This window comes from Sebastes fasciatus, chromosome 14 (genome assembly GCF_043250625.1).
Source record: "Sebastes fasciatus isolate fSebFas1 chromosome 14, fSebFas1.pri, whole genome shotgun sequence".
Taxonomy (NCBI): domain Eukaryota; kingdom Metazoa; phylum Chordata; class Actinopteri; order Perciformes; family Sebastidae; genus Sebastes; species Sebastes fasciatus.
In genome coordinates, this window is record NC_133808.1 from 21,074,831 (window position 1) to 21,089,421 (window position 14,591).

The window sequence follows — 14,591 nt, forward strand, 5'->3', positions numbered from 1 at the left end:
CTTCTCTTTCATCAAACCTTGTTTTTTCCTTCATTCTGTCATACCTCTCTTCTCTCTTAACATAGTTTACACAGTCAGTTCTGCCAAAACAGCTCATTGTATGCCAACACCTCGCCAACAGATGATCCAAGTTTAGTTTGAACACAAAACTTATGTTGTCTTGGTTTCCTTACCAATTTTATTTAAGGAAATAGAGAAAACAATCAACTCTTTTTATTTGTGAATGTTGCTTGTATATAAAACTGACATGTGTGCTTCTACTTGGCAGATGCCCATAAAATGGATGGCACTGGAGTGTATCCATTACAGGAAGTTTACTCATCAGAGTGACGTTTGGAGTTACGGTAAGCCTCAGAATTTCCTTTTAGGGAACTTGCACGGAGTAGACAAACCATTACAGCCACAATATATTCATAAATCGGACAGATATTTATTCAGGGATTTTCTTACAAGAAGTGTATTCAATCTCTATAGGAGCAAGAGTTTGATGCTGACAAAAACTTGAAGTGCATGCCTTCTAAACAGATCAATGTAATGGATGTCAAATGCTGGATAGCCAAAAATGTTCTCCAGCTTATTGAGAGTAAGACAGAGGGCTTCATCATTGATCTTGCAAGTAGCAAGTAAATCCAGACCGCTTCCTAGACAGGCAGGTAATTTATAGATCTGAGGCAGCTATAGAGGATTTTGCCATTGTAGCATTGCTGATGAACAAGACAGGAGTGTTGATTTCTTACCACCGCTATAACTGCTTCAACATGTGGCGCATCACAATCACTGTAAAATGCAAACTACATGATCTACTACGTTAAATCCTCAAATATTAAAATCAGCCTTTTGCAGCTTGTCAGCACGATGTAAATCTAGAGACCAGCCTCCTCCATTATCCCTCAATCATATGAGAGTTTTATTGCTATATTTCAATTAACAATTTCCTGTTTAAGTCTGCCAATGACGCTGACTCATTTAAAAAATGAATATGCACGTTGGGGTCATATCAAAGAGAATAATGTCTGTTTGATTAAAAGTATCAGTATGGTTTAGTGCGTCCATGTCCCCAGTGGTCCTCTATGACCGGGGGCTATTATACTCCGATCTTCTAGTGTGCATTTACTCTGCTTACCACTCATTAGCTCATTAACACACGATTAAGGCTGAAGAGTTCTGAAAGTTCAGATTGACTGATGACTTTCAAGACTCTGATTAGTTCCTCTCCTGTCTGTTGACTTGATGTCTCTTATCTTGTCCTCGCTTCTTTACTCTTTGGTTTGTTGCTTCCTCATTTCACTCTCCTGTCTCTTCATCCACTCCCCTCTGATCTCCTCTGCTCTCTCACATCTTTGCTTTTCCTCTTCTCGTCTCCTTTTTGTTCTTTCTCTCTTCACTTTTCTTCTTTTTTACTTGATCTGGTCTATCTCCTATTTTCTCTTTTCAACTATTTCACTTCTTTCTCTTCCCATCTCTTTTGTGTCTCATGCTGTATAACACCCTTTTCTCAACTCTTTAATCTTCTCTACTCTTTACCCTTCTGTACTCACTCATCGCCTCTCATCTCGGTTTGACTTCTTTTCTCCCCTTGTCCTTTTCTCTATGAACATCTTTTTCTCTTTATGCTCTATGTTACTGATATCTCCTCTTCCTCCTTCCCTCTTCTTCTTTGTAGGGGTAACCATCTGGGAGGTGATGACCTTTGGAGGGAAGCCATACGATGGGATTTCTACCAGAGATATCCCTGACCTGCTAGAGAAAGGAGAGCGTCTTCCTCAGCCACCCATCAGCACCATCGACGTCTACATGGTCATGGTCAAATGTAGGTATAATTCCAGAAACCGCTTACGATGTAATATGATCAAATAGAAGAACACCACAAAGCTACACAAATAGATTTATTGCAGAGCTTCTGTACAGGGATATATTGCCCATGATTTCCAGTTTTTGTTTCCATCCACTGCTTCAAACAAGTAGAAAAGCCGATTGATTTTAAGGGTGAAGAGAGGGCCAACTGGTTTTTAGTTGAAGCAGGCAAAAACAATCATGTTTTTATTGAGTGATTTTCAAAAAGCCACAACAGCTGTTTTTTACAAGAGTGTCAAGGTGGTGTTAAAACTGAAATATTGCTATTCTAAAATTCAGCCCAGCTGTTATTTTTCAGTTTTCAAATGTTAGTGTTACCATATGCAGGCTGGTCTCATACAGTGTTCATAGTTATACCTACAAAAGGTAATGCACTGTAATTTGTGTATATGCCACAAACTTAATTGTGAACTATGAAATATTAAGAAAAAGTACCTGACTTTTGCCCTGGAGACCAGCGTTTGTGTCCTGTGTGAAACCAGAAGTCAACGTTGATTTATTTGTCACATAACATGCGTACTTAAGTAACGACACTTCCGGAGTTATTTTAAGCCAAAACACATTTTTTCCTAAACCTAACTAAGTAGTTTTCTTGCCTAATCCTAACAAACTCGATCTTTTCCAAGCCTTAACTAAGTAGTTTTCTTGCCTTAGCTTAACTAAGCAGTTTTGTTTCCTAATCCTAACAAAGTCGATATTTTCTAAGCCTAACTAAATAGCTTTGTTGCCTAATCCTAACAAAATCGATCTTTTCCTCAGCCTAACTAAGAATTTTTCTTGCCTAAATCTAAGGAAGTTGTTTGCTGTGAAGACCGAAGTTTGTTTTGAAAAGCATGTAACGAGCGGAAATTGACACGTGTTGCTGGACATCTGTCATAAGATGTCATATGATCCGTTGTATGAGAATACGTTGCCATATGAATGCCACTGAAACACCTCTCTGATGGCAACAATAGTGAGAAATCCTTCAAAAATAAAGTTTAGGAGGCAGAAGATAAATCACAGTAGGAACTGATTTTTGACCCACCACCAACATGTTGGCCTCATTGGTCGGTCACTGCTGTCATGCCGTCAGGCTCTGGGGTCGCAGGTGGCGTTGTAACCTCTGGCCACTGCTGCCAGGACAAAGGCTCGATGCCAGCGCCACCCCGGCCTTGTCCTGTAGTCTCCAAGCTGCAGCCTCTGGCCCTCACTGTCACCTTGGCTCTTCCTGACACCCTGAACCTGCGCCAACCTGGCAAGCAGACACACACACACGCAGCAGGAAGAGGTCACTGTCACCTGCCTGTTATCTGCCCTTCTTTTTGCACCACTATACATGCATGAACTCACACAGACCCATGGTGCACTGCACACATGTGGTGGAAATGCACTTCCTAATATTCAGGAGCTTTCATGGCATTAAACTAGGTACCAAGATAAAAGATGATAATTTTTTACATATGCAATCTCTTATCCTATCTGTATGTGTGTACTTGTGTGTAAAGCCACACCTCTCTGTCTTTCGATCTCTATCTTTTATTTCCCCGGATACCTAGACAGGCTCTACTCAGGGCCAGATCACATGATTGCTTTGGCATCATACCCCTGTGTTCACAGAGAAATTGGCAGAAGAGCACATTACTCCATATGGCCATTCTTGATGAAACAGTATTTATCTTTAGATTGGAAAAAGTGATTACAATAAAAAGAACTTCATTAAAAATACTGTAATTGTTCATTACAGAACAAATAACAAAGTTGTATATAATGGAAAATCTTTTGAGACCTTTTAGAAGTGGGAAATGATATTATCAGTGTTTGCATAGCACGTTTGATGATAAAATGCACTGATGGGTTATCATAGGTCAGCTCTTTCTTTACTAATGTGATTGTAGGTGGTATAGAGACACATGTATTGCTATTATTATTCATGTTCTTTACGTTTTATGGATCAGTAGTAAGCATAGCTTGACTGACTTTTAGTAATTTTGTGTTCACGTGCTTGCAACATCACTTTGGCACGGTTGGAATGAGTGGGTGGGATTAGAAGGAATACTAATCTGACTGAAAAAGTAGAGTTTGCTGTAGTAGTTGCCTTCTACACAGTTCTCACTTTTACTCATCAGACCCTTTTATGTTGAATGACAGCATGAAAACTGTTATTTTAGTTGCAACATGTTGTCACTCAAATACGGCATCTTGGTCAGTGGCCCTAGGTTTCAAACTATGACACCCTACGTACCCCTCTAGCGTCAGTTTTGCATGTGTCAATTTCCGCTTGTTGAATGCGTACACCGTCTTCTCAAAATGAACTTCCATGATCAAAATATACTTGCTTAGGTTGAGGAAAATATTGTGGTTTGGGTTGAAATAAGTATGTGCGTTATGTAGTTAAGTATGCTACTGTAAGTTGAGTTACATTAGGTAACATGAACACCGGTCTCCTCTGTGAAAGTCTTGTATTTTTTGACCCATCCATCCACCCCAACCTCCTCCTTACCATGGATGTATAAAGAGAACTGGATACAGCCTTGGTGGCGGGACTCCGTTCATTCCTATGAGAGTTGCTCAATGGCTTCCGAGTGATAAAGTACTCGGGTCATCCGGTGATCTTCCGCATCCATTGGGCCCATAGTGCAGGCACAGTGGCGTTTTCCTTTAACCCCGCCTCTCAGCCCTCGCTCCAGCCTATGTCTGGGGCTCATTCACATGAACAGAGGAAGGAAAATAACTCTGGATTCAGCTATTAGTGCATTTAACAACTTTTAGGACCTTATGATTTAAATAAGGGCTATTCAAGTGTTCATACTGGAAAGTTGATTTACCTCAAAATAATTATCTGCCAATTTAAAGATGTCTCTTTCCCAATGTAAGTCTATTGGAAAAAGTCTGTTTTTTGCCCAATGGCATCGCGCGACGGACACAGAAGTTATACTGCCGCAGTTTGGCCATTATGTTAAATTGGCTTCAGAGCCCGGAGCTCTTCCTGGGGGCTTGCTCCCTATGCTGACTTTATCGTTCTTTATATTGCGTCACTTCACTTCCTCCTTTATTCCCGCGCTAACTAAGGCCACTAAGAGCGTCATAGTTTGATGCGTAGGGCTAGTGACCAAGCTGCCGTATCTGATGACTATGGAGTGTGAACGGGCTCAAAGGATTCATATCAAAAATCTTTGTGCATGTTGTGTTTATGCAAAGAACATGGCATTACATATTTGACATAGTGTGCGTAGGCAGAACCCTTGACACCAAAGTGTTAAGACTACAGAAATGCTCTGCTCGATCACTGACCCCTATTCTTCGTACTGCACCTTCCCTCCCACTGATGTGCAGTTAAGATCACAGAGAGTCAGGAAATAGAGTGATCTTGATGGGAGTAGATGAGGGTTTTGTTTACCTCAGAGAATAACATACTGTGGGAAAACTTAAGCCTGTTAATAGGGTCGAATTTAAAGTCAAGGGCTGTTGGCAAAAATACCAGGCATCCATACATTTAAATATCTATATATGTATTAGGACTTTATGTTGGTCAGACACTAACACAAACACATTTTTCAGGCTGGATGATTGATGCAGATAGTCGGCCCAAGTTCAAGGAGCTGGCTGCAGAATTCACTCGGATGGCTCGTGATCCCCAAAGATACCTGGTCATCCAGGTAGGTCAATCTTGGTGACATTATCTACAAGACCTGGATTACATGACATTTCATTTTTTCTATTTGTTTTTGTGCAATTTTCTCATGTTTTGTCAATGTATACAGGGTTTAGGTAATTAGTAGATGACATTAATATCCAAAACAAATTAAATTTTACTTTCCTTATTTCTTGGGGAGAAAATACTTGTACTTATTACATTACTTGTGTTGTATACCGTAAAATGATTGTGCTAGGCTTCCATTATTCAACAAATACAATGCATCATAAGCAGAAGTAAAATAATAATGACACAAATCTTTCTTTTAACCTTTTTAATAACAATGGAACTCAACAGCATTCATTTCTCTTTTCAAGTCATATTCACCACTATGCTTTTGCATGAACTACTTGTTCGTCTGATATTTCCAAATAATAAAATAGGAATAGGGATTATTTGAAAGATATTATGTTATTAGGATGTGAAGGGCCTTAAAGCTGACACAATTAAAAACTGATTATTTACATTATTTATTTTTCATTAATTACTAATACAAATTACTAAACACACACACACACACACACAACTTTCCTCAGGGTGACGACCGCATGAAGCTGCCCAGCCCCAACGACAGCAAGTTCTTCCAGAGCCTCCTGGACGAGGAGGAGCTGGAGGACCTGATGGATGCTGAAGAGTACCTGGTGCCCCACTCAACATTCAACATCCCACCACTGGCATACGCTCCCCGCGCACACATGGACTCCAACAAGGTATTGTCTTTTAAGAATCTCCAAATACCTTAAATTACCTTAGATTATCGCTGTACTAATTCCTCCCATTCATTTTAGCCGATAGAATATCCCCCCCTAATGCACTATTGTTTTAAGACAGACTTGAAAAACATAATTTAAGTATGTTTAGGTCTTTAACCTTATTTCCAGTGTCATTATAATATTTTAAAAATAGTAATATATATTAGATAATAGAATAGAATTAATATATTGTGACTTTATGCAAGCCTATCTTTCATATAATATACTTTCTGTTGTAGCTGTTGTAATATGACTCTCCCATCTGGAACTCCACACCCAGCATGGCAGTAAATGGTAGTTAATGGGACATTTCAATACCATCTGAAAAATGGCTTTTGATGGCGTTATTTGGTGGTTACAACAGTTCACAGGCCTCAGATTACAGGCCTGTTAATTTCAGTTTTTGTCTCTGAGTCGGCCACAGCCATATCTTTGACTTTTATTGGATATTCATGGTCTGGTGGTGGAAGGTTTTAACCTCTCGAATCACAGATATAATCATATCTGCGTGTCAAAAAAATCACCCCAAGTGTATTGTTTGATCCTGGATTTTTAGAGCGGTCAAAAGTGTATCTCTGTTTTTTGATTCAAATACTTATTTGGTACCTTTTTCAACATAAGATAAGTTAAATTGTTTTAATGATTTGTGTTCCTGAACCTCAGAAGATCCTGTCAGAATATCTTCTAAATAAAAACATTCAATTCAATAGGCTTTTATTGGCATGTCAAAGCACAATTACAATTTTGAAATGCAATGAATGAATTAAACAAAAATAAAATAAAACAGAGCGAGAGAAAAATACAGTGAATAACAGTATTATATAATAGAAAAAAATAGCTAATGAAATAGGTAAATGAAATAAAATAATATATATACAAGTAAATATAAGTACTGGTTGTTTCTTTTGTTGTGGTAGGAAGTGACATATTTACCAGCCAAAACTGCACCTCCAGACTGAGAGGTCATTTCTCCCTTTCTGTCAGACTTCAGAAATCGGGGCAATTCTTTTCAAATTTTGGAAAGAATTGATTCTCAATATTTCTGTAGTTTTGTCATTTTGCAAAAGAGTGTCATTCTGTCTTTACAGCTCCCTCATCACAATGACAGCACAGCCTGTCCTCCCAGGTCTGTCTGTGTCTGCCCTTCTCTATTGCCAGACTATGGTCACTCAGTCTTTACATTGTCAATGTCTTTCTCAGGTTTTTATCAGGCAGTCTGCCACAGTATGCTGTCTGTTTACAGCCAAATATGTTTCTAGTTTGAGTTATGAGTGTGTAATATCATTCCAACAGGTGATTTTTCTTCTTCTTTAACTTTAATTTCGTTCGGTCTAATCTTCTGAGTGATGGTGTTACTGCTCCGAGGCTGGCTGGGGTTTAAAGTGAAAGGTCAGGCAGCCTCAGGACCAGTTGGCTGAGGGGATTCCTTTCTATGTTCAACTCTTGGCAGGCAAAGGCTTTATAATGGAAACAGGCAGGGTCACTGTTTTTAATGTGGCTCCAGAATTTGATAAATGTTTTTTGAATACTTAGAAGTAAATGATATTGGAAGTCAGCCCTGCATGCAGAGTACCTGGAGAGTACTTTTGTGGAACTCTACATGCAGTGTTTCAGTTGGATTTTTGTCCCATTTTGCCCGATGATTTCGTAGTATAGGGGCCCCATACCTCACTGCCATGCAATGCAATCGATTAACTGATTTAAATGGTTGTAGAATATTTAAATATTTTGAACCCATGTTCGAATTGGAATTTGGATTTGAACTGAACGCTTGATGGCGAAAATATGGTCGGCTGTGGCTCAGGAGGTAGAGCAGGTCCTCCTCTAATTGGAAGATCGGCGGTTCGATCCCCAGCTCCTCCATGCATGCCGAAGTGTACTTGGGCAAGATATTGAATCCCAAATTGCTCCCGAAGGCTGTGCCATCGCTATATAAATGCAAGTCCATTTACCATTTAAAGTACTACTGTAACTCTGCAGTCAGTTAACTTTTAAATCATAAAGCTGAGTTTTTGATCTGCTGTGAGACAGTCAGTTCCAATTTACATTTAAATGGAAAGTTATTATTTTTATTATTAGTAGTAGTAGTAGTATATAAAAAAATAGAATGGCTTTTTTTGCTGAGTTACTTACCATTAACAAAAAACATGATGTTGCAAGTCCCAATACTTCCATGTTACTCTGATATTGCTTATGTGCAGTAACATGTTAGGAAAGGACATCGTCAGTCCAACTGTTACATGTGTGCATTTCAGAACTTTTTATCAGTAAGTCAGTCAGGAAGGGTCATTGACTCTCCTAGAGCACCCCTCCTCCCCAATCCAGAAAAAAAAATTAAAGATGATTGGAAAAAAAAATATCTGAACCCATTTCAGCATAATGAAATGTATAATCAAACCATACTGCGATTCAATTCACACAGACAGACATGTTTCTCCTATATTGCACAGGCAAGGATGTTCAGAAGTATGAATACATGCATAAATTGAAGCCCTTGTATTATATAAATATATATATATATATATATATATATATATATATATATATATATATATATACATATATTCAACTTGGTACTTGGTTTGTTTGTTTTTTCCTTGTAGAATAAATTAAAATGCAGCTGTCATTTTACATGTACTTTTTTTCTTTTTGAGTGTAGCAGCAGGGTGACTGGCATTTTCTATGATGGAAAAGGAGACAATATAAAGTCAAAGTAGTCATTCAGATCATTTAAATGCTCTCTAAAGTGATGTGGGAATGAATTTTCTCAGCGTGTACCGAAGGACTCTCCTGTTCGAGCACAAAAGATTGAGATCTTAAAACAGAACTCACACAGCTTTCTCCGTTTCACTCTCATCTCTGTCATTCTTTCGTCGGTCTTTCTCCATTTTGAAACTATGGTAATTGCCTTCTTCAAAATTGGGGTTTGCAGCCAGATTCCCTCTCGTTCTTCAACTGTTCAACTGTTCAAATGTTCCCCGTCAATCTTTGGACTTAAATCTATCACAAAACCAGTCACACAGCCAGGCAACTCAGCCATTTTGTATTCCAATATCCCCCTGTGTTTGTGTCAGGATGAAAACGCCTGCCGAATGCCAATGAGAGACAAGACTCCTTTTCCAAGTCTGTTTGGTGCATTTCAGGAGGTGACAGATTATTTATTTGCATAATGTTTGTGAAGTTATCCTCCACTGTTTTTGGACTTTCTCATATTGGGGCTGATACTGAATTTGATTATTTCATACAGTTAGTATTCATCCACATAAATGACTGTAATGAACTCTATTGTTTTAGCCGATACAATGCACGATTTACACATAAATATAATATTCACTTGCACAGTTGTACTGCATGGCTGAAAGTGCTTTTCCTTTCCATTGTTATCACCACACTTAAAGGACCAGTGTGTAACGTTTATGTCTATCAGCAGAGATTAAATATAATATTAATAAGTATGTTTTCTTTAGTGTATAATCACCTGATAATAACAATCGTTGTGTTTTCGTTACCTTATATTGAGCCATTTATATCTACATAGGGAGCAGGTCCTCCGCCATGTTGCACCGCCATGTTTCTACAGTAGCCCAGAATGGACAAACCACACACTGTTAACTTTTCGTGCTCGGGCCCAGAGTCAATAACGTTACTCGCTCCCATCGCCGCCGCTCTCTCTCTCTCTTGCTTCACCACTCTAACCGAACTTCTCACCTATATACACATTCTACGCACTGGCTCTGCTCCAGATGGCTCTAGATAGGGCCATTCGCGTTTTCGTCGTCGGCCACTGCAGCTCTCCCAACACGCTTGGCACACAGGAGAGGCTTCAGCTGGTTGCAATCTCCGAATCCTCACCGCTAGATACCACCAGATCCTACACGCTGTTCCTTTAACTGTCATTATTAAAGGTGCTCAATACGGAATTCAGTGACTAGTCGGCTGATCCGACAACTAGTAGCTAACTGTGCTTACAGCGCCAACAGTGCAAACAATGGCAACAGTGCTGACAAAGCTAACGGTGTAAACCTGAGGGGGAACTGGAGGTTGGGCACTACACTTCAGTGACAACAGCCTGGGTCGGGACGGCGTTATCAGTGGTAACCGCCATATGAGCGCAGTGCAGAGCGGCGGCCATTAGCTAGCCAGTGGGGAAACAACAGAGAGACTCACATACACCGACATGCACACACGGCTATGTAGACAAAGCAGAGAGAAGCTGGGATTACAACACACACAGAGGGAGAGTGAATTCATTCTCTGCTCAGGTAGACATTACTCTACATTACTTTACATTATAAATATTTGTTTGCTGCTATATTAATGCTCTGAATCCTGTACATAGAACCTTTAATATGCATCGCCACAAACTCCCTCTGCTTTTTACAGAGAATCATTTGAATGGGACACTCTACTCGACTCTCCTAAATATTCAAGTGTGATGTTTTACTTTCCCACAGTTCACCCTGGCTGTGTCCAGAATGAATCACTGTTCCATAATTCCACAAAGGATTAATTAACTCCACGCTGGGCTTCATGGCCAAGCTTTTGAAAGAATAATGTGACTGTGACCTTGATGGTACACTTTAATGATTTCAAACATTATTCAAAGAAATTTTACTATTGTGTTCAGGTTAGCGATGCCAATTTCTGTTAGAATACTGAGACAAGAGAGGAGGAGGGAGGAGGAGGAGGAGGAGGTGTAAATGAAGACTGAGAGAGGGCGGTTTAATAGATGTAGTTACAGGGGAATGAAAATACAGTTTTGATTAATACCTCCAGGCTTAAACTACAGACCACTGCATGAGGAAGTGAGGCAGAATCCAACAGTGATAGACAGAAAATGAAAAAGAACGATGCAGTTACACATGGACAATGAAACGAAAAAAAACACTTTAAAGTAGGGCGGTTTAACGAATAAAATATTTAATCATGATTAATTGCATGATTGTCTATAGTTAATCGTGATTAATCGCAAATTAATTACACATTTTTTTATCTGTTCAAAATGTACCTTAAAGGGAGATTTAGAGGTCAAGGGACCCCTGTGAAAGTGGCCATGATAGTTTTTCCTCACCAAAATTTAGCGTAAGTTTGGAGCATAATTTAGCCTCCTTTGTGACAAGCTAGTATGACATGATTGTTACCAATGGATTCCTTCGGTTTTCTAGTTTCATATGATGCTAGTATCTTCACCATATTCAAGTATCTTCTTCTAGCTTTAAAGCTAAACCTGCTACAACCTAAAAAAAACGCAAGTTGCGTTAATGTGTTAACGAAATTAGTGGGGTTACAACTAATTTGCGTTAAAGGTTATTATCACTTTGATAGCCCTACTTTAAAGTTATTGATCGTTTTGGGCATTTTGTGCATTCTCCTAATACTATAGCCTCAATTATAAGCAAGGTTTTGACCAGACCAGTAGTCAAACTTTGGCTTGAAGCTGCTATTTCCTGATACTTGGTGATCTCTTATTAAATTTGACATTGTACTGCCAAAAAACTCCTACAACCTAAAAATAATTAGTATTTCTCCCATCATTGACTGACACATCTCTGATTTCTAATAAAAAGCTATTTGGGTCTGACTCTTGGTGCAGGCCTGAGGCACCACTTTCGTGCGTTATACAGGATGCCAAAAGTCAGGAATAATTGGGGAATCTGATAAATAAATGAGTATTTACTACTAATGATCGAAGTTCGGATTTGAACCCGCACCATCATTCACAGACCATAAATCCGTGAACTTCAGCCTCCTTTGTAATTCTTTCAACTTGCCTGTTTAAGGAAAAATAAGTGCATCAGGGGAAAAAACGGATTTTCTATCTTAGTATCATTACAGACTGCTCAGAGCTCAGAGACCATGCAAAGGAGAGTAAGCGAGGGAATGTGAAAGAGAAAACTGACTTCACGCTGGATTCCTGGGAAGATAAATCAGGATAAAGCACCCAGTGAGGTTAAAAAAAAAGCCCCTTTTTGTTTTGAGTGTGGACACAAATGCACACAGCAGGGCAGGGCTGATACCGCTACTTTAAGACTTTTCTGCGTGGAGCCTTTTAATTAAAACTCTTTTAATTAAATTGTCCTTGGCAGTCATGCTGCCGTATCATTGTTTGGCACTGCTGTTTGTCTCCCCTGCCTGTTACATTGAAATATTACAGATGAACAATGGTACTATTTTTGGACTTCATGCACGAATACATTTTATAATTCACACTGTCTTTGTACGGTATTTAAGTGCTGATTTTATTTTTATATATTTTATGTTTTTTTTTATATTTTGTACATCACAAGTAAATCAAATCACCTGCTTTCAGAACCAGTGTAGACCAAAGACTGAAAAAATACAATTTATTTCCTCACTTGGTTAAAAAGCTGAACTTTAATCACTCATAGAAGAGCAGAATAGAACTTTGCTATATTTCCCAACTTGTAATTGTCTCAGTGTTTGCTTTGACTTTGGTAAACTGATATTCTTGTAATTGCCCCCTGCCCTGACTTAACAGTCGCCCTCCTCTCTTTCTACCCAGAACCAGTATGGCTACCAGGACCCCAGTTTCAGCATGGAGGACATGCTAGCCACCCTCCCCAGAGTGGTCTCTGCTCCACCCGTGTCCGGAGGCTGCCTCGCACCACAGGACCTGTCCTCTGGCGGTGGATTTGGCCGTGGCAACCAGGACGACCCTCGCTGCAATGGAACCCTGAGGAAGCAGGCCTCCCCAAGGTCAAGTACCCTCGGGCCTGGCTCGGTTCTCGCTGCAGGACAAGGTAAAGCAGAGTGTTTTCAGAAAGTTGAAGAAATTGAGGGGAATACCAATCACCCCACTAAGTGTGTATGTGTGTGTGAGTGTGTGAGTGTGTGTGTGTGTGTCCTAAATCAAACCAGTAGGTGAGCAGAAGACAGTGAGAGACGGATGGATATAGTAGAGAGTAACAGGGTCTATAAAACCAATACACCAGTTCAATTAGCTGTTAAAAATTGTTTTCACACATTTAATAGACGGCTTAGAGATTGAATGCATTGTGCATTTTAGGCATTTTAGTGAATTATCAGGTGATTTTAATACATATTCTATGGTTGTGTGGATATACCTTTAACCAAACATGATTATTAAGCCTTTCTGTTTCAAGTATTGATTTCATTTTATCAGTTATTATTAGTTATATAATATTATTATTCATTTAAAGGGTAGCCTTTTTCCACACTTCCAGTAATATATTCAAATACAGAGTAAAGAAAAGTTGGTATTACAATTTAAAACCCATAAATCATAACACATAAACCATAATTTGTGCAATAACTCATCAATGAAAAAACACCTTCAGGCAAGCAGACAGCCTCTCGCCCTTCTTTGACTGAACCTATCTGCTGTTTCCTCATTGGTATTGTAGTATTGTGCTGTGACGATGGATCACTCACCAGTAGAGGATTTGGGAGATGAGCACAAAAGGCTAAGCTCGTGTCTAGCAGCTGTCTGGCAAAACTGAACCACATATTACACCTCTCAGTCAACAGGACAGAGGCAGCAGCAGCACAGCCAGCTTCTAGTTCTGTTGAGCTGCAGTGCCAGATGTTTTTGGGCCCATTTATGCCTCTTTTGCAGATGTGTTTGGGTGGGGAAAAAGGAGAAATCAAACCTTAAGTAAGCTCCATAAATAAATGTGTATTATTCATTAATTGGAAGGTAGTGGCGGGATGTGGGTGTGCCGTACTGGCGATTGGCTCTATTCAAGCACAAGCATAGTGATCTAAACATGGTCGACAGATAAAAAATTAAAATTAAATACAGAGTGCTTGACATTAGCCATAGCCCAGAGAGGTAAGTCACAGAACAAAAATAGATAACAGTGCACAAGAATGGATTGCTTTGAAAATGATGCTTGTTTATTGGTGAAGAAATAACTTGCATTGAAAGGATGACGCATATAGCTACCACAAATCTATATCCAGGATCCTCTCCTTCATGGAGCTACGGTTTTGTAAAGTACCATATTCAAATTTTTCTTTCTTGCTTCCTTCCTGTCTTTTTGCTTCCCAAGGTGGAGGAGAGGACAGTAGTGCACAGCGTTACAGCGCCGATCCCACCGGACTGTTAGCAGAACGAGCAGGAAAAGGAGACAAGGACCAGGACGTCTACATGACGGCCATGAGAGACAAGATCAGCTCAGGTTACTTTGACAGTTTTGAGAGCTTTTGACTTATTGGCTGGAGGTTAATAGAACTGAAATAAATACTTAATGTTTATTTACAAATTGCACTTTTAATATATGATATGTTAACCCAGAGGACACTGAAATGCAGTAAGCATGTATATG

At 39.4% G+C, this 14,591-nt stretch overlaps 1 protein-coding gene across 5 annotated transcripts in view; it reads left to right on the forward strand.

Annotated features, from left to right (window-relative positions):
• erbb4b (erb-b2 receptor tyrosine kinase 4b) overlaps positions 1 to 14,591 on the forward strand; it is a 361,102-nt gene that overhangs the window by 337,051 nt on the left and 9,460 nt on the right. For all 5 annotated transcript variants that reach the window (XM_074659614.1, XM_074659616.1, XM_074659615.1 and 2 more), the window contains 6 exons: positions 269 to 344; positions 1,664 to 1,810; positions 5,395 to 5,492; positions 6,067 to 6,240; positions 12,806 to 13,043; positions 14,316 to 14,444. In XM_074659614.1, the coding sequence (XP_074515715.1) occupies positions 269 to 344; positions 1,664 to 1,810; positions 5,395 to 5,492; positions 6,067 to 6,240; positions 12,806 to 13,043; positions 14,316 to 14,444 (862 nt within the window). The remainder of the gene's footprint in view (positions 1 to 268; positions 345 to 1,663; positions 1,811 to 5,394; positions 5,493 to 6,066; positions 6,241 to 12,805; positions 13,044 to 14,315; positions 14,445 to 14,591) is intronic.